Source organism: Hakea prostrata, chromosome 3, assembly GCF_041222555.1.
Source record: "Hakea prostrata isolate BN-2017 chromosome 3, UWA_Hpros_2, whole genome shotgun sequence".
Taxonomy (NCBI): Eukaryota; Viridiplantae; Streptophyta; class Magnoliopsida; order Proteales; family Proteaceae; genus Hakea; species Hakea prostrata.
The window spans coordinates 18,722,596-18,743,232 of NC_142602.1; the positions used below are offsets into that span (position 1 = coordinate 18,722,596).

Here is a 20,637-nt window from a genome sequence, read left to right on the forward strand (position 1 = left end):
AAAACATCTGCTACTTGGTCTCCAAATCTTACAAAAGGCATGCAGATAAGCCCTTGTTCCAACTTTCCTTTGAAAAAAAAACTATCAATTTCAATGTGCTTAGTTCGATCATGTTGCACTGGATTATTAGCAATTACTAATAGCAGCCTTGTTATCACAATATAACATCATAGGGTTTGGAACTTGGACTCCAACATCTTGCAGCAAGCCTTTCAACCATTGTAGCTCACAAACTCCACAAACCATAGCTCTATATTCAGCTTTGGTACAAGATAAAGCTACCACATTCTATTTCTTACTTCTCCAAGTAACAAGATTACCTCCAACAAAGGTACAGTAACCTAAAATTAACTCATTTAATTTGAAATTGACTTCCTTCGTTCTAGGAGATCCAGACCTTCGAGTCCCTCTGCATCGAGGTGTATGCTTCCACTTTTAGATTATTAGTGGGTGATCAGTGTGGGACAAGTATAGCTTCCTTGGTATCTTCCCAGGAGTTCCCTTCAAATATTGTAGTATTCAGTAACAACCCTTCATATGAGCTAAATATGGATCATGAATGAATTGGCTCACCATCCCTAAACACCAGATAATTGATAGACACCATTCCACCTAATGGTGTAGGACAAGTAAATAAGCTTCCCACCTACCAGCCTTTGGTATCTTCCTTTGTCCACTTGGTTCTCCCTCTTTTTCTTTAAGTTTAGCTCCAACTTCAATAGGGGTATCAACTGCTTTACACCCCAACATTCCCACTTCTGATAATAGATCTAGGACATACTTTCTTTGGGATAGGAATATACCTTTCTTTGATCGAGCCACCTCAATCCCTAAGAAATACTGTAACATCCCTAGATCTTTAATTTCAAACTCTCTGCCAAGAAAGTCTTTCAACTTTTGAATTTCTTCACCACCATTCCCTGTGATGACAATATCGTCTACATAAACAATGAGAAGTGTGATGTTAGTACCTGACTTCTTGAAAAATAGTGTATGATCAGCATTGCTTTGCTTGTACCCAATAGAAGTCATTGCCTCCAGGAGCCGTCCAAACCAGCATCTAGGTGACTATTTTAACCCATAAATTGACCTCCCCCCCAGCTTTCAACCCCCAGCGGTATTGTCATTGGAGAAACCATGTGGGATTTCCATATAGACCTCTTCTGCTAACTCCCCATGTAAGAAGGCATTCTTTAAGTCTAATTAGTGCAAGTTTCAGTCTTTGTTCACAGCAACAGACATCATTACTCTGACAATGTTTAGTTTTGCAACAGGGGCAAAGGTCTCCTGATAATCAATCCCATAGGTCTAGGTAAACCCCTTTGTAACTAGTCTAGCTTTCAACTTGTTGACTGATCCATCCATACTTTGTTTAACCACAAATACCCATTTGCAGCCCAGTGGTTTTTTTTCTTAGAGGAAGTGTAACCAGCTCCCAAGTTTCATTTTTCTTCATTGCCTGCATTTCCTTTACCATAGCTGACTTCCATCTCTTATCAGCATAGGCTTCCTGCCAACTTTTAGGAACTGATACAGATGACAGAGAGGATATAAAAGCACGGTAGGAGTCAGACAAAGAGTTATAAGAAACATATTTAGCTATAGGATGTTGAGTACAAGATCTGACCCATTTTCTAACAGCAATAGGAAGATCAGAAGAAGATACCTTAAGGGGAGCAGTAGAGTCTGATTCTGGAGCAAGAGACTAAAGTGGTAACGTATCACCTTTCTCCACCTACTTTAGCCGGTTGTATTTCTTCCTCTGATAAGTCTGTACCTCCTTATTCTGGTCAATCTGGTTTTGAAAGACCCCAACAGTGTGTCTCACAAGAGTGGTCTCCCCCTGGCTAGGTTCATCACATGGTTCAAAAATCGAAGGGGGAGGATTAGAGTCCTCAATTAAACAGGCCGAAGTTTCCCCCCGGTCAAGAAACTCTTCTGGGACTCTTAAGTTGTGTTGGTCTATGATAGGAAGACCTAGAGTCGAAAAGAACACCTCTCCTCTAGGACTCTCCCCCTTGAGAGGTGTACAGTAAGGGCAAAACTCATGAAAAATTACATCCATGGATACAATGGTTTTCGTGGAAGGAGGATGATAACATTTGTACCCTTTCTGAGTAGCATAATACCCCAAAAATATGCAGTGTAGGCCGCGGGGAGCCAGCTTACTCTGGTGGGCTGTGATTCTGGCATAACACACGCATCCAAAAACCTTTGGGGGAACAACAAAAGAAGAGGCTCCCAAAAGAATCTCATTAGGACATTTAAAACCAAGTATTCTACTAGGCATCCTATTCATAAAGTAAGAAGTAGTAAGTATAGCATCACTCCAGTATTGGTCAGATACATTCATAACAATTATAATGGAACGAGCTATCTCTAAGAGATGCCGATTCTTCCTTTCGGCAACCCCATTTTGGGCAGCCGTATCAACGCAACTAGTCTGATGTATTATTCCAGAGTCAAAGAGATATCTTTGAAATTCACCATCAATATACTCTGTGCCATTGTCATTGCGAAGGATCTTCACAGTGGCATTGAACTGAGTTTTAATCATATTATGAAAATCACGAAAACATCGGAAAACCTCATATTTTTGTTTTAAAAGATAAATCCATGTAGAATGAGAGTGACAATCAATAAAAGTAACAAAGTACCTATGGCCAATAATAGATACACGTCGGCAGGGACCCCACACATCAATATGAATTAGCATAAAAGGAATAGGTTTTCTATTATGAAGAGAAGGTAAATAAGTAGAACAAGTCTGCTTTGCAAAAATGCAGGCTTCACCAAAAAAATTATCCTCATTACAAGAAGAAACCAAATTAGGAAATATTTTCTTAAGAGTTCTTAGAGGGGGGTGACTTAACCTACGGTGCCACTGATGAAGGTCTGATATTATCGAATGGACCGGATTAGAAGATGTAGTCAAAGCAGATGTAGATTCTCCAATTGGCTCGAGCAAATAAAGTCCATTGTTTAGTTTACCACATCCAATCTCCTTCTCCGTGACCAGATCCTGGAAGACACAATAAGATGGGAAAAAATCACTTTACAATTCAAGTCATGTGTAAGACTACTGATAGAGAGCAAGTTAGCAGAGAAAGAAGGAACACGTAGAACTTTAGACAAAGAAAGTGATGGAGAATGCTGAATGGTTCCTTTTCTAGCAATGGAAGAATAGGAGCCATCAACAATTCGAACTTTATCCTTTCCAGAAGTTGGAGAATATTGTAAGAAAGAGGTGGATAAACTTGTCATATGATCTGTGGCTCCTGTATCAATGATCCAAAGAGTAGAAATTGAAGAAGCTTAAAAGCCAGTAAAAGTTAGTTTTACCTGAAGTAGCAAGGTAGGAGTTGGTATGGGTAGTAGAGGAAGCAGTGGTCGAGGCTGTACCGGCAGTAAAAGACTGCAGAATACGTCGCAAAGTAGCAAATTCCTTCTTTGAAAAACCAACGTCTACAAAGGGTGTCCTTGGAAACTGTCTCGAAAGATTAGCCTTTGGTTTTCCCTTTCTTTGTGCTCGTTTTTGCTCAAAATCAGCAGGCTTCCAATGCAGTTTCCAACAATTTGCCTTGATATGATATGGTTTGTGATAATGCTCACACTTGACAATCTCCTTAGCCGGATCAGATTTAGTGCGAACAGACTGTAAAGCTGATTTCTCCATAATAGGAGTATGAAGCATGGCTAATTGACGACTTTCCTCACACTGAACATAATCATAAGATCGTTCTAGTGTAGGAAAAGGAGAATGACTTAAGACTTGCACTCTGATTTGATCGTACTCCACGTTCAAACCTGCCAAGAAGTCATATATTCAAATCTTATCAATGTGCTTCTTATAAGTCGCCACATAATCTGGATTAGTGGGGTGATAATCCTCATAATGATCCAACTCTTGCCAAAGAGATCGCAACTCAGCATAATAGTGGGTCACAATTAGTTCCTTTTGGGTAGTCTCATGAAGCTTCTTTCGTAACTCAAAAACCTGTGCATCATTCCCCAACTGTCCATATGTTTTAGTAGTAGCCTTCCAGATTTGGGCAGCAGTATCAAGTAATAGATATCCACGAGCAATATTTGGAATCATGGAATTCAAGAGAAATGACATAATAAGAGAGTCATTCGAGATCCATTTATCCTGTGAAAAGCCTGTGTAGTAGGTTTGATAGTGGTGTCCGTAATGTGTCCAACAAGTCCTCTTCCAGCAATAATCAAGTAAGTAGATCGGGACCAAATCAAATAATTTGTCCCATCAAATCTTACCGAAAGATGATGAAGAGTGTGGTAATTTTCGGAGCCAGTGGGAGCAGGAGTATCATCAATAGTTGTCATGTTGACAAAATTATCTGCAGTTGTTCAATCTTCACCCTTCCGAAGTAACAGCAATGTCGCAGAATGCAATAGCCAAACAACTCAAACAGATCTACTCTTTTTTTTTTCTTTTAACTAAAACAAATAAACTCTGAAAAATATGAACCCCTGAAACATCAATATATATATATATATATATATATATATATATATATATATATATATATATATATATATATATATATATATATATATATATATATATATATATATATATAATTATATATAACAAAATAGGATTTTGAACCGGAGAATTGGGGAACAAATTATGGTTCAAAAATGTGGTTTGGTTTGGTTCAGGTGGGCTTAATGGGAGAATTGGGGAACAAAATATGGTTTAGAAATGTGGTCTGGTTTGGTCCAGGTGGGCTTAATGGGGTTTTTAGAAGGGCCAGCTTAAGAAGGGAGACGGGATTTAGAAGGGGTTACCTGGTTCGATGGCAGAGGCTGGTGGAGGCGATGGTAGAGTTGCAGAGATTGATCAAAACTCAGAAGAAGAAGATAGAAGAAGATGTAAGAGACTATAAACCAGAACTGCGATGGAGATGGAGATGGAGTCTGGTTTCAGAACTGCGATGGAGTTTGCGATGGAGATGGAGTTTGGATTTGCGGAGTTCTTCTGCTCTTCTTCTTTCCTTTTTGTTCTGTTGCTGGTCTTTTCTAATCGAACTCACTGTAGTGCAGCAGAACTGAAGAACTGCCAGTAAAAAAAATGTGGAATTGCCAGAAAAAGAAGGCGATGGGTTTGAAGAACAGCAATGGGTTTGCGATAGGTTTGAAGACTGCCAGAAAAAGAAGGCAATGGGTTTGAAGAATAGCAATGGGTTTGCGATAGGTTTGACGAACTGCAATGGATTTGAAAAAATTAGAAGAAGGAGGTAGGTCTTCAACAACGAGCGATAGGTTTGCTTTTCTTCTCTTTTTTTCTCTCTTCCCTAATCGAACTTAGGCTCTGATGCCATGTTGTGAAAGACAATGTTGGTAGAATGGCTTATCAATCCATGATCTCAAGCCCTCAATTTATAATTAAGTGGAAAGTATACTATTACAAGGATTAGAATTTTACATGAATACAAACTCTAATTTAACTCATATACAAACTCTAATTGGACTCCTAGTAGAATCCTACACAAGTCAATACATATCATCAGTCTATTAATTTATCGATGCAGTCAAAAAAGTGGTAAATAAGTGAACAAACTAACGGATATGAGAATTATTCACTTACATAAAAGAGTCGGGCAAAAAAATTGGATGTTTACTTTGAGCAACAAGCTAACAATTGGATATATTGTAGACCACATCATGCATATTTTTCTCCCATACAACAAAAAATATTTTAGGCCTTCTAAACACATTGATGGCCTTAGATTTGTGAGAAAACAAGCCTATATATGAGTCTCAACTCGATCCTAAGTTTGAAACCAAAATACTTCAGGAATGAACGTGCAATGTTATAAAACATAAAACAAGAACCATTAATTGATACAAATGAAAAACCAAGAGATAAGACACATGAAATAACTTAAATTGTTCAAAATTTCATCCGATATCACTAGTTCAGTACTCAATAAAACAATACAACTTCGTTAAATTTGGAAGAAATTCTGCCCTGCTTGAAGAACACCTTCAAATGTCCTTGATTGATGTTGTTTTGTTGACATAGATGAGCTAAAGAATCCTTAGGAGTGTTGCAGCTGAAGACCCAGCGAGATTCCGACAAAAAATCCAGCCAAAAAAGGGGCTAGGAGGCTACTGTCTAGAGGTGACCAAGGGGTGCGAGATCGACGATTTGACCGAGACTTGGTAAAAAGGGCCCAGTCTCGACCGAGAGCCCTTGTCGAACTGACATCTCAACTAGACCGAGATCTCAGTCGAGTTGGGGTAATTTTCAGGTCTCTCATTAGAATTCGTCTCAAAATTGGAGAAATCGATATCTCAGTCGCGAGTTCTCTATGTCGAAAACTTGATTCTTCAAGCTTTCCTTCCACAATTGGGTATACGTCAGCCTTTTACAAAATAAAATTTTAAATAAAAGCTAAAAACCAATTGAAGCCCTTGTTCGAAATGAACTCCTAAAAACTAATTGAAGCCCTTATTCAGATTGAACTCCTAAATCTAAGCTAACTAATAGATGTCCAAACTACATTCTTACTCCAATCTATCTGAAAATGAGTTCCAAACTACTAGTCAACCATGTAGCTGAGCCAAACTAACTCTAAACTTTAAACCATTTTTTTCCTCTTGGGATGAATAAAAGAGAACTAATTACATATTGAAGGGACCTAATTGCCCTTAACTTGAAGTAAACTGGTTTGCCCATAAAGAGACACATTACAACTCAAGACCTATGGGTCAAAGGCCCATTACCAGTACAATGCAATCCTAGACTTATTCTAAGGTAAATAAGCTCAAATAGGTGCTAAAGCTGCATTATCTACCTTTTCGGTCCAACAATCCTTAGGCAAAGACTATAAAACACAACCACCCAACTTAAAGAAAGCTGTTTCTGTAAGCTCACACCCCTTAAAAAGAAAATTCCAATTAACAATTTGTTCATCAAAAAAGAGTATTGTTACATAACAATTAAGGAGTAAGGACGTCAACTTGGAACAAAAACTGAAATAGCTGATGAAAACCAAACTGACTCGATTTGTTAGTAATTTGTTTGGTCAAGCTTAATCTATAAGACAACAACAACATGCCTTGTCCTAACTAAATGGGGTCGACTACATGGATTCTTGTCTTCCTATTAGCACTATTTAAGGCCATGCTACAAGGCATAAGCTATGCATATCCTTTCTCACCACTTCTCTTGAGGTTATCTTAGGTCCGCCCCTAACTCTTCTAGTTCCTTCAATCTGGATTATATCACTTCTCCGTACAGGAGCATTTACAGGCCTCCGGTGAAAGTGGTTGTGCCACCTCAAACGACTTTCTCATAGCTTATCACTTACCTAAGCTACTCCCAGACCAACTCTAATATGATCATTCATTATCTTATACTTCCTAATTTTGCCATTCATCCATCTTAGCATCCTCATTTCTACTACACTTAGTTGATCTATATGATTCTTTTTAACAGCCCAACACTTAGCAGTTGGCATCATACATCATAGCTGGTCAAACGACGGTCTCTAGAATTTTCCTTTAAGCTTTAAAGGAATACTCGATCACACAAAACCCCGGACACACCTCTCCACTTCATCCACACTATTTTCAATTCTTTGGGAATCATCATCATCTGTATCACTTCTTTTATTTCTAATTGAACCAAGGAACATAAAACAATCACTCTGAAAAATCTCCTTATCATCAAGTTTCACCACCTCATCATTTGCCCAATCATGACAAAGTTACAAACTAGATATTCTTTATTTGTTCTACTTAATTTAAAGCCTCTTGATTCCAAAGCTGCTTAATCTATAAATTTCTAAAATCAGTTCAATATGATTTTGAACCTAAATACCATCGGTTTCAAGCAAATAAACAAGTCAAAAACAACAAACCAATAAAATAGTGATGTAAGAAGGTGAGAGAAAAACACTGAGAAGAAGCAAAGAGAGGGGAGCAGGGGGAGGGAGGGAGAGGCCAAGCCAAGCCTCCAGCTAAAGCAGAAGAAAATATAGCATGCAAACTGCAGGAAGACCAAAAACAGACAACCACCTATGCTCAGTCCTCAGATGGACCAGTCACTGATCCCTGTTCCCTACCAGTGCAGCCAGAATGAGTCCACAATCAAAGAGGCACAAGATACTAAGGGCTCCCCACCAACATAAGGCCCCATCCATTACTGCATCAGCTGACTAAATCGGCTAATTACGCTAGCCATACTCTAACTGGAATGAATTGATCAACCTATAACAGTGTTATAGGGAATGATCAGTTTCCCAGGACTGAACCAACCACCATGAACACCTGAATAAGAATTAGTCTTGGCCCAGCATTGGACCATTACTAACTGGTTGGTTCCAATTTCCAAAGGAGCCCACCAGTGCAGGCTAGCTTTTGACACCACTACAAGATACCATCACAGATCAAGGAAACGTAGCACTTGACCTTAGATTTGTGATAATTCCCTTGATATTTTAGCACAAAACATTTAGTATTAATGCAGCAACACAAGAATCATACTACTTCTGCAGAAAGAAAACATTACCTCTTGCATAAGATTCTTCAGCACAGAATTAGTTTCTGAAAGAACTTCCTGCATAAAGAAGCTTTGGATCTTTTCTGCAAGACCAGTTATGTCCCCAATTAATGCATAAGCATCTACTACCTGTCCAGCAATGTGATAATATAAATAACCCCAAATTTGCAGATAAGATGTCATAGATAACACAAATAACCAAACATTATGCAAGGACACAAAAAGCATTGCCAGATGATGCATGCCATATATCAATTCAATTACATAACAAAATCCTGAAGTGCCTCCCACTCTCTCTACCTAAAGGGGTGACAGAAAGAAGCAAAAGAACTTAAGGTGATAAGAGGCAGGAAAGCTCTGATAGGCAAAGGCCCAAAACGGGAAATCATTGTTGACTCATGCAAGGATAAACATTCGTCACCACCAAAGTTTAGACCAGCCAGAAACTGAAAATTAATCGAAGTTGAAAAACAGGTAATTTTTTTTTTTTGGGGGGGCGGGGGGTTGGGGGGACACTAGCAGGGTTTGGTCGAGGTTATCTGCACGACAAAGAATTGTTTCCATGCTCGTATGAGCTGCTTATCCTTTCCACAAACTCTACACCATCAGAAATTTAATAAAAAATTTAAATAGGCAAACATAACCAATAGACATGTAGCATCCTCATTAATATTGACTAAACTCCACCACAGTTCACCAATGACAATTCCTTGTAAGTCTCAAATTCTTTATGATTAACAGAACACTTTATGAGAAGAAAAGAATTGATATGTGGTGTATAGGCCGGGATACTTCTTGACTTCTCACTGAAGATTCTCTGTTTCTTTCACATTACAAACTCTCCATGGATTGCAAATGGCATATACTATCATAAAACCCTTCCATTGCACCGTTTCAATTTCTCCAGGAAGTAAACAAGGCCCATCTCAACTAAATGGGATCAGCAGCATGGATCATTGTCTTCCAATCAGCTCCATTTGAGACCATACTAGATATAAGGCCTAAGCCAAGCATATCCTTTCTCACCACTTCTCCTAGGTTATTTTTAGGTCAGCCGGTATCTCTTCTAGTTACTTCAATTGGGATTAAATAGATCCTCTGTGCAGGGGCATTTAAAAGCCTCCATTGAACATGCCCATGCCACCTCAAATGACTTTCTCGTAGCTTATCATTTATCCAAGCTATGCCCAAACCAGCTCTAATATGATCATTATTTACTTCATTCTTCCTAGTTTTGCCACTCATCCATCTTAGTATCATCATGGTTGCCACACTGACTTTATCTATATAATGCTTCTTAACAACCCAACACTCTGCACCATACATCTTAGCTGGTCATAAAACGTTCCTATAGAATTTTCCTTTGAGCTTTAAAGAAATACAGTGATCACAAGAAACCCTTGATGTATCTCTCCACTTTATCCACCCCAATTTAATTATGTGGGAAGCATCATCCTCAATATCACCTTCCTTATTTATGATTGAGCCAAGGTACCCACAATAACCGCTTTATGTAATCTCCTTCATCAAGTTACACCTGTAACCACCTTGATATTCACAACCAAGGTTACACACTAGATATTCAATCGTTGTTCTACTTAGTTTACAAGCAGTTGATTCCAAAGTTGCTCTCAATAGCAATGACTTGGTATTAACCCCCACTTGTGTCTCATCTACTACAACAATATCATCAATAAAAAGCATACATCAAACAACCTCATCTTGAATGGCATTGATACATTGCCCATTATAATTGCAAATAAATAGGCAGTCCCAGTCGAACCCAGCTTGGTCCAGTTACATTCAAAAATTTAGCAGGATCTAATTCTATTTTTAGTTTGTTATTTGAGCAGCCTAGGAGAAGATAAGTAGAAGTCCTATTTTAAGTAGAAGTTCTATTTAAAATATAAGTCCTTTTGAAATTATGTTTCAAAGTTGAGTACTATTAGGAGTAGTCTAATAAAGGCTACAAATACACAGCCTAATGCTTGTTAGGTAACAGTTTTGATGAATAAAATTAGTGCAGAGAGAGTTACAGCAGAGATCAAGGAAACAAGTAGGATTCTAGGGTTTTCAAGTGCAGGGAATTCCTGCAGCTGCTTGGTTGGGTGTTTCTCTTTCATTCGTTCTACCTCCACAGCCCCTAAAACTGATAAGCCTTCATCCCTAGCCTTCCCTCCTTTGTCCTTTCCATCGCACCTAGCCCACTTCCCCCCAACACCATACGACCCTTCTTCTTCCTCCCACAACCCCAAATTCTATAACTCCCAATTCCCACCATCAAATTCCCTTAAAGGATCACCATCCCCTCACTTCCCCTAGCACTCGACTACAAGTAGCAGTCCAGCCGGCCCTAACCCCCTCCTCAAAACCCTAGAAATTGAAACCCTAATTTTCCAATACCTTAGAACCTCTTAAACTCAGAAAGGTTCAGACATGTGTTTCAGCAATCCTAGCTGAACATATTACACCCCTCCCACAAAACCTTAACCCCCTGAACAGTCTGTAATTCAGTAGCCACAGGGTTTGTAAACCCTAAGTTGCCAGCTATTCATCAAGGATACTTGATTTATTGGCCCTCATCCAGTGAACTACATCAGGGTGGTATCAGAGCTATGGATGAATCAGCAGGATCCAAGGCTTTAGAACAGACGAAAAACCATAGCAGATCTTTTAGCACAACTGCAAGGTCTGACAACTAGGATGACTCAACTAGAACAGCCACGTAGAGTATCATCTACTCCTCCACGGGTTAAATCTCATATAATTACTCCAAGAAACTAGTGGGACTCACAGGAATAGGGAGGATGCTGACACTGAAGCTTATACACCAGTTCCCCCAGGTGATTCTAGAAAAGAACAAGAGACGAATGGTTGCACCAGGGAATCCAGACATGAAAACCCCATCTATGATCCGTATGAAACTAATGAAAGACCTCCCAAGGAAGACCCTATAAAACTACAGTCACACTAGAACAGCACATCAGATCCTATTTCAATGAAGGACAGGACCGAAGGATAGGGTGGAGACAATCACAAAGTCAAGCTCGAGCTCAAAGAATTAAATGGTTCTGTTGAGGATTTCTATGATTGGAAGGCTTCCCTAGATGAATACATTGACTAGTATGATCTATCAGAAGATAGGAAGACAAGGTTGGCTCGAACCAAGCCAGTAGGTGCTGCCCAAGATTGGTGGAACACAACGGAAAGGAAACCATACTATGAAGGCAGGGAACTTACAATGCAGAACCAGATAAGAAGAGAACTGATAGAGAGGTACCTACACAAGCACTACAAAACCAGGTTACAGGAGCAGTTCCACCCCTAAAGCAAGTTTATATGTCTGTAGTAGATTATATCCAATAGTTTGACTCCCTAGAGTCTGGGACATGGACTAGAGAGAACAAACTTCAGACTATGACCCTATTCAAGCTTAGCTTAAAGAATGAGATCCAGATGGCACTCAGAATGACGGATGTACATGACATTAGGAACATATTTGATAAGGCCTCACTATGAGCTGAATCCTTGTTGTCCAAAGGAGATACAACAATCAAGGTCATGACTATCCACCAACCCCTACGCCCTTCACACCAGCCACCACTTCCACAGTTCCCCCACAAAGCGTTAATCCTCCTATGGCAAACTCATGATACAAATTCTGAGCAAACTTTGCGAAATTTCAGTCAAAATCTCAGTTTTTTAGAAAACCGAGACAAAATCTGGGGTAAATTGAAACCTACAAGATTTTGAAGGTTTCAACTGGTTTCGCAGCTTTCCCTGAGGCTGTCTCAACCCCCCAACCCCTATTTTGTTGATTTTTTGTGCCTTCAAGTTTCAACACATTTTTCACCCAATTTCAGTCCCTTCTTTTTAACTTCCATCACACCATTTGCTCCTCCATTGGGGATTTTGGAAAATTTTTGCAAGCCTTGTTCCAAACTTCACATTTTTTTGTTTTTGCTTTGTTGATGGCTTAAATGGTCTTCTATGGCTATCAGATTAATATATGTTTAGTCTAAGACCATGGTGGGAGATCTAAAAACTTGATCTTATTCTGATGGTTCCATCCCACCACCAAGTCTCTCAATAGGAATGGTGTTTTCCTTTCAATTCAATCTCTAGTCACCTTCCTAATACACAGCCATCTCATTCCACATCAAATTAGTGTCCCCTTCAAAGAACCACTTTCCATGTTTGACTACTTAGTGAAAGACTTCAAATGATCTTCTTTTATGCTCCACCACCTTATACTAGTATAGTTAACCATAACTTTCTATGAGTTCCTGGAGTGAGATACACATCCAAGACCAATAGTCTATGATGTGTGGTTAAGCTCTCCCGTGGTTTCACCCTGCAATCCTGCCACAATAATCTCTCCAACCTTCCAGTTGGAAAGAAATCTATTGGGCTAATATGATGTCCATGGACCATCGCGAATTCCCAAAATTAGTAATCAGCTTCACCTCAGTCTTCTCACTGTGAAAGTAAACTCTGTTCACCAACCCACTTTCACCACTTTCCCAATGGAATGCTCAGGATATTGCCTCCAAGAGAAAGAAAAAAATCCCATTACATACAGAACTCTAGGTTCTAGATTTTTCGCTGTTCTATACTTAACTCTAGGTTCTAGACCTTTAGATAGCGGGGTTGGGTCATCAACCCTTCAGAATTCTATTATCAAGTGAATGTTGAAAACATAAGAACAGCTCATTAATTTAAGATGAAGGGGGGAAAAACAGCAAACAATGCAGATGCTAAATATATAAAATAGCACACCAACTATAGACTCTGACACTCTGTACCCATCAAAACAAAAGAACGATCCATTTACTCCCAGAGATGGATATACTGACAGTTATGTAGCTCTCCTCTTTGAACTCTTGGCAGACGGCCAATAAGAGAGAATCAAGTTTTTGAAGTGTCTTTGCTAGCCAAGCCTGCAGATATTAAGAATAGAATGAACTAATTACACTTAGTTGTTAATTTGTTAACAACATGGACAAGAAAGAGAAAGAAAGCACGAGCTAACAAAGGAAAATACAATCCAAATGAACCAGTCCACAGTGGTGAGCAAATGAAATAGGCAGATAGCTTTCTAAATGTTATTTAATATAAGTGAATCTATTAAGAGTTTCCTAATTTGTGGAAAGTTCACCTCTACACCACGACCCATTTCTTGTACAGCTGAAAGCTCCGAAAAACTCTCCAAAATCTGCAAATACTCAGAGAGGACTTGAAATGCCTGCATAAAATATTGAGAGATGAAAGCTCAGCTGACATTACTTCAGGAAAGATACATAAAAAGACAGATTCTATCTAAGAAATGAACTGGGGACATGATGATTTATGACATTTTTCACAACCATGTCCGAAAATTTTAATGAGCTAGTATCCATTGATTATGTACATACACAGTAACTGACATGTGAAGGTAAAAGATCTGGTAATTCAAATTTTATGGAAAAAAAAAAAAGAGCTTTCAAGCAATAGGATCAAACTCACCTTGAAAAAATTCCCTTCCTCAGCATGAACTTCGAGTTCCATTTGCAAGTCAATTACATGACGAAGTTCAGTTAGAATTGGAAGCACGTCCTACAAGTAATATTATTCTTATTAGTCCAGGACTCATGAATCAATCAGATTGTCTTCATGACCACATATGGATAAAAAATCATGATCTATTCAACACAGGTGGCCATAACAATCAACACAATCTGACATAAGTAGATGATGAGTTCAAATAGAGCATTTTGTCCAACAACAAACACTTCAACATTGAAGATAAAGTAAAGTAACAAAAGCCTTTCCAGGAAACTGTTTATCGAATACTTCAACAAATAGAACCATGGGTTCAAACTTCAAACTCATAGAACCAGGTTAAAAGCCCAAGATTGAAAGGTATAAAAAGGATTAAACTCCTTATTCCGTGGAACCATATCAAGAATTTCAGTTTTTCGCATACTCCTCCATCCATTATGACATAAGAAATTGTATTCAAAGATAGTTCGGGGACAACCTTTAGTGGAACATACTCTAACATAGGGATGTTTTCTGAGTTCATTGGTTATTATTTTTCTGATAAGTGGTTTTCATATTAGATAAAGAAAGAGAAGTACAGTCGTACAGAGAAAGGCAGGTTCCTAAGCACCCCACTGAGGGAAGGAGACTCTTGCAAAAGAGGGCATCCCCTCTTACCCAGAATCCCCAAACTCGGAAATCCCCATCATATTTAGTTTCTATAATGAATTTCATATTCCGCATCCTTCTGGATAAGCTCCTTTAATTCTATAGGAGAATCCGTACGTTCCCACTTCACTTGAGCATGTGACACCTGAATATTCATCATGTAGTCCTGGCTGGTTTTGTTCCCCCCACACACACAAAAATTCGTAATCATGAAGGGAGGCTGCAGGTTGCTGAAGTTTCCCCGTTAAAGGTTGTAGTTTCCAGGCCCCTGCATTTTCCCATTGATCATGTCAATTGCCAGCTTCAAGTCAGATCTTATAGAGACATTCAGGAATCCTTTTTGCAGACATATTTGTAGTCCCTTATGAATAGCCTGAATTCCCTTGGTTATTTAACATAACTCTTTAAAATGCCTTTGATTCCAAAATTATAACCAATCATCTTCTGACCACCTTACTTGCAAACACACAAAAAATAAAAAAATTTATTTTATTTTCACTTTTTAAAGAGAATGCTACATCCATTTCATGCATTTAGACTGAAGTTTAGGATAATTAATGATGCATTACCTTCCAAAAGCATGCAACAAATAGAAATATGTTTTTTTTGGATGAATATAAAATAATATTAAAGAACTAACACCGAACTACAAGAAAGATCCAAACTGGAAAGGATCAAGGAGAAGGGATAATTTGGGAGTTGAGAAACCAGGAGACAACAATGAGCCTATTCCTTGGGGAGTCAACAACCGGGGGATGGGGAATACAAATGAGTCTAGCTGATACATCAAAATAAATCGCATTCCAAATCGAGTCGAGAAAAAGAAGTCCAACGCCTGAGATTCCGCTCCCACCAAAGATGGTGGATCATAGCACCAAAGACAAGCTTACCCATCCGGTCACAAATAGAGGTACCTAGAAAGTTACTCAATATCCAAGATCGATCAAGATCAAACTCAAATGAGCGACGGGAGTGGGGCCAAATGTAAGCAAGGGTTTTCTATAGAGGGAGCTGGAGAAAGGGCAAGAGAAAAATAAGTGCTCAATGTCCTCAGTACCAGTCCAGCAAAGGATACAATTGGGGTTTGCAAGGATGTGGCAAGAGATAAGGAATGCCTGGGTTGGAAGAGCATGGTTTAGGGCTCTCCAAAGGGTGAGGGTGTGATGGGGAATGTGTCCTTTGAACCAGACTAGGGGGGCCAAGTGGGGGAAGGGGAGGGGATCGAACCAAGATCCAAGCAGAAGCCGTGGTGAAGGATTTAGTGGTAGAGGGTACCCAAACTAATGTATCATGGGTGGAGGGGATGATGGGGGGGAGGGAGTTCCAGACTTGTGTGAGACCAAGGTGTGGGGGAGAGATCCAGGAACCATTGGTGATGAAATTCGATAAGAGGGATGACTTGGGGATGCGGGTGTCATAGACAGTGCGGGGGGAGGGGGGGAAGAAGAGTGAGGAGAATACCCATCCAATGCCATGGATCTAGCCAAAACTTTGTGGAGAGGCCCAAAGAAATTTGGGTGGTAATGGCAGGGAGAGAACGGGGTCTGAAAAGAAAGAGCTTCCTCAATATCCAGGAAGGGTTGGAAGGGATAGGGACGGTCCAAAAAGAGTCCAATTTGAGGTAAGAATAAACCCAATTGACCCAAATGGGATCTTGTTTAGAAACAATTTTCCAAATAAGTCGAAGCAAAGCAGCGGAGTTGACATCTTGGATCCTTCGAATTCCTAGGCCCCCCCAGCTTTAGGCCGATAGATGTTGGACCAGCTGATGGGGCGGAGGAAATGCAAGGATTCATGGCCTTTCCAAAGAAAGGCACAGAAGATGGACTCCATTGCCAATGAGATAGACTTGGGAAGTGGGAAGATGCCACACCAATAAAGGTAGGAGGATTGGAGGACAGACCTAATAAGCCCCACTCGACCGGCAAAAGAGAGAAGCCGGCTTTTCCAAAGTTGGAGACTCTTCCGGATGTGATCCAGCATGGGAGAGCAGTGATGGCGAGAAAGTCTACCGGGGATAAGGGGAAGACCAAGGTAGACAACATGGTATGAGCATGGCTTGAATCCAGAAAGATTCAGGAGATTGGAGCGCAAAGTATCAGAGACCCCAGAGAGGAAAATGGTGGATTTGTCGAGGTTGATCTTGATACCAGAGATGGACTCGAAGAAGTTGAGGGCGGATAAGATAGAGGAGATGGAACTATGAATGGCTATGGAGAAAATCATGAAATCATCAGCAAAGGCGAGGTGGGTGAGATTGAGGGATTTGCATTTGGGAATAGGAGAAATCAAGAGTTGGTCCGTCTTGGATTGGAGGATGCGGGATAGAACCTCCAAAGCTAAGGAAAAGAGGTAAAGGGAGAGGGGACATCCTTGACGAATCCCAACTCAGGAAGGAAAGAAACCAGCCAATGAACCATTGGTGATAATGGAAAAGGTAGGAGTGGAGATGCAGACTTCAATCCAATGAATAAAGGAAGGAGGGAACCTTATGGCAAAAAGAACAACACTAATAAAATCCCAGCGAATGGAGTCGAAAGCTTTATGGAAGTCCACTTTGAGGAAAGTGGCAAGGGAATGAGATGATATCTTAAAACCCTTGACAATCTCTGCACAAGGAAGAATATTATCCACAATACTACGACCCAAAATGAAAGCGGTTTGGTTGGCACTAACCAAGTTAGGCATAGCCTTCTTGAGCTGATTCGCAAGGATTTAGAGGGAGATAGGGCGGAAGTCAGAAAGGGAGGAGGCACCTGCCTTCTTGGGAATAAAACAAAGGAAAGTTTGGTTAACGGAAAAGAGCTGGGAAGGGTTGAGAAAGAAGCTACGAACAGTGCAAATCAGATCATCCTCGATAATATCCCAAGCACTAAAGAAAAAACCCATACTGAATCCATCCGGACCAGGGGCACAATTGGATTTGTGGGACCAGATGGCCTGAAGGATCTCATCATAGGAAGGGATGGAATAGAGAGAGGAGAGGGATTGGGGGTCAATGAATTTGTTGATGAGGTCGGGGGAGAGAGGGGGTCTAATCGAGAGGGAAGAGGGAGAGAGAAGATTAGAGAAGTAAGAAACAACTTCAGCTTTGATTCCAGGAGGGTCGGAGATCAAAGTGTTGTTGCTAGAGAGGAGAACAGGAATAGAGTTATGATTATGCCAAGCTTTAAGGGAGCGATGGAAAAAAACAATATTGGAATCCCCATTTTTAACCGGAGGAAACTTTCTTCGAGGGAAATGAGAGATGATAATTCTGAAGAAAGGTCCTTTTCATTATCCGCCAACGAAGGATTGAGGGGATCAGATTGGAGGAGAGTTTGGGTTCTCAGGAGATTAGATCGACTTTTGGAGACCCTAGAGGAAATGTTTCCGAAAGTGGAGGAGTTTCAGAGCCAGAGAGCTTCCTTAGTGTTCCTAAGCCGACGAGCAAAAGTAATGAGAGGAAGAGAGTGGCAATGGACAGGCTTATCCCAGGCTTCTTTGACAATGGAGGGGAAATCAAGATTAGAAGACCACATATCAAAGAATTTAAAAGGCTTAGGGCCAAAGGAAGAGGGGGGGCAAGATGGACAAGACAAAGAGAGTGGTCAGAGAGACTAGGAGAAAAGAAAGAGGCATAGGAGACCGGAAATTTGGAGAGCCAAGAGTGCTTAACGAGGAAGCGGTCAAGTTTCGATACGATTCTATCCTCACCAATACGACGATTATGCCACGAAAGAGAATGGCCCGACCAACAGAGATCAGTGAGACTAGAGTCATCGAGACAAGAATTAAAATCCTCAACTACAAGTCTGCAACAGGATTGGGGGAGCAGCCACCAACTCGCTCATGGGAAAATCTGACAATGTTAAAATCCCCTCCAACACCCCAACGATAACTCTCACAATAAGGAGAAATAGATCGAAAAGAGTCCCACAAAGGGGCACGCTCAGAGGCTCTATTGAATCCATAGACAATGGTGAAAAAGAAATTGGTAGGAGCATTGGGAAAAGAGACGAAGAGGTGAATGAATTGGGAGGAGGAATCAATGAGGGAGATGTTGATCAAAGCTGAATCCCAAAGCACCCAGATTCAGCCATTTGGGTAATAGGAGTAATTGGATAGAAAAGACCAAGTGGGGGCTAAGAATTGGGCAATCCGATGGGAGTTTTCTTGTTGAACATGGATCTCGAGAAGGGCACATAGGGGAGCTTTAGAATCCAAGAGGAATTTCTTGACCTCCCCTTGCTTGGCAATAGAATTAAGGCCTATAACATTCCAAATAATAAAGTTAGACATAAATAACAATGGGGGGGAGGGATACAACAAGCAACTAAAATTGGGATCACAAGGGAGTACATGGAAGTAATGTTTGATGAAGTGAGTCCAATGGGATCCCATAAAACAGGAACTTGTAAGATATCTCGATGTTCCAAGCGTGGTATGAAAATTTGCCGATATATCGGCAAAACTCACCAAAATATCGCTACGTCAGTAAGTACAAACACGAAACACCTAACTGAACACCGACATCCAAAATGTCGTTGATTTATTGGAGACATTTGACCTATATATCACCTAACAGTCAAAATATTGATCGTTGGGCAATATATTGTGCATAATTCAATTTATTGATGAGAAAATGGAGAATGTAACCTACTTAAACCAAGTCAAATTGAACTTTCGCCCCATTTCAGCAAAAGTTCAGTTTTCTTCTCCAAAGCATCTCTCCTAAAATTTCTTGATTCTTGCTATTTCTTCATCGATCTTCGACATCTGGGGCTGCTCTTTGCTTGATTCTCACCAGCAATTGCATTATTTGCATCAATCAAGCGGCGTTTCACACAGATCCTAGAGTTTTTCATCTCAGAGGTAACCACTATTCTCCAAACTAATTTTTTACAAAATGTATGCTAGAATGTTGTTGGATGAATATGAATAAAGGTTGAACACCGTGGCTGATCTACAAATTCACTGTGTCCGAATTTTTTTCGCAAAGTAATTTATTTTATTCTTTTCGGGCATCAAAAATTGTATTTTCCTACACTAAAAATGCATTCTTTTCACATGATATATGTCTTGTATGGTGATTGAATAAACACATGTGGATTCCATGGGTTGATCTACAGACTCATGGAGTCGAAATATTTTTTCACCCAATAAATAATTATTTTATTTTTTTCAAAAGTTACTAAATATTTATAAAAAAAATATAGATAATTATGAAAAAAATAAAGAAAAGGGTTTTGAAAATTATGGAATAGCTATATATGTGTATTTGAAGTGCTGCCCATATGGTTTCATCGCCGGCTTTGATACAATCAGCTTATTTTATTACCGAAAAATTTTGAAATTTTCATTTTATATTAAAAAAAAACATGGGCAAGGGACAATTTGCTAACTAGGAACATGATTGTTTCTTTGTCAAGAAAAAATTAATTTGGTGTCGTTCAATGACTTATGCAATCATTTTGGATGCAATAATTATCATGTCTATTAGTGAGTCAAAGGGGAGGTGGTTCATAGGGCGAACAACAGGGCCAAGGACACCCATAGCCACAGGAAGAGCCATAAAGACAGGCAATAGGAGGGAAGGTTGACCCAGTATGGCAGTAATTTGTGGCTATTAATCAAAAAAGAAACAAAAAAAAATGTAATTTATGTGGCAAGAAGTTAAAACTCGGGTGGCATTAGCAAGTTCAAGGCTCACATCACTAGGAGTCTGAAGGATGCGGTCACATGCACAAAGGTTCATCCAAATGTAGTGAAGGCAATCAGGGAGTTAGAAAGAGCAAAGGGGAAGAAGAAAGAGGAGAAGAGCACTAGATGATGCGGTGCGCGGACCGTCATCATACAAAGTCGATTTAGATTCTTATTCTAATCGGGATGTTGATCCCATTAATGTGGGGAAAGGTCAAAAGGAGAACTTGAGG

General features: G+C 39.8%; 1 protein-coding gene across 2 annotated transcripts in view; it reads right to left on the bottom strand.

Annotated features, from left to right (window-relative positions):
• LOC149021371 (coiled-coil protein) overlaps positions 1–20,637 on the bottom strand; it is a 75,011-nt gene that overhangs the window by 28,825 nt on the left and 25,549 nt on the right. For both annotated transcript variants that reach the window (XM_089149609.1, XM_089149610.1), the window contains 4 exons: positions 14,039–14,128; positions 13,692–13,778; positions 13,390–13,473; positions 8,543–8,662 (listed from right to left, as the gene is read on the bottom strand). In XM_089149609.1, coding sequence (XP_089005735.1) covers positions 8,543–8,662; positions 13,390–13,473; positions 13,692–13,778; positions 14,039–14,128 — 381 coding nt within the window. The remainder of the gene's footprint in view (positions 1–8,542; positions 8,663–13,389; positions 13,474–13,691; positions 13,779–14,038; positions 14,129–20,637) is intronic.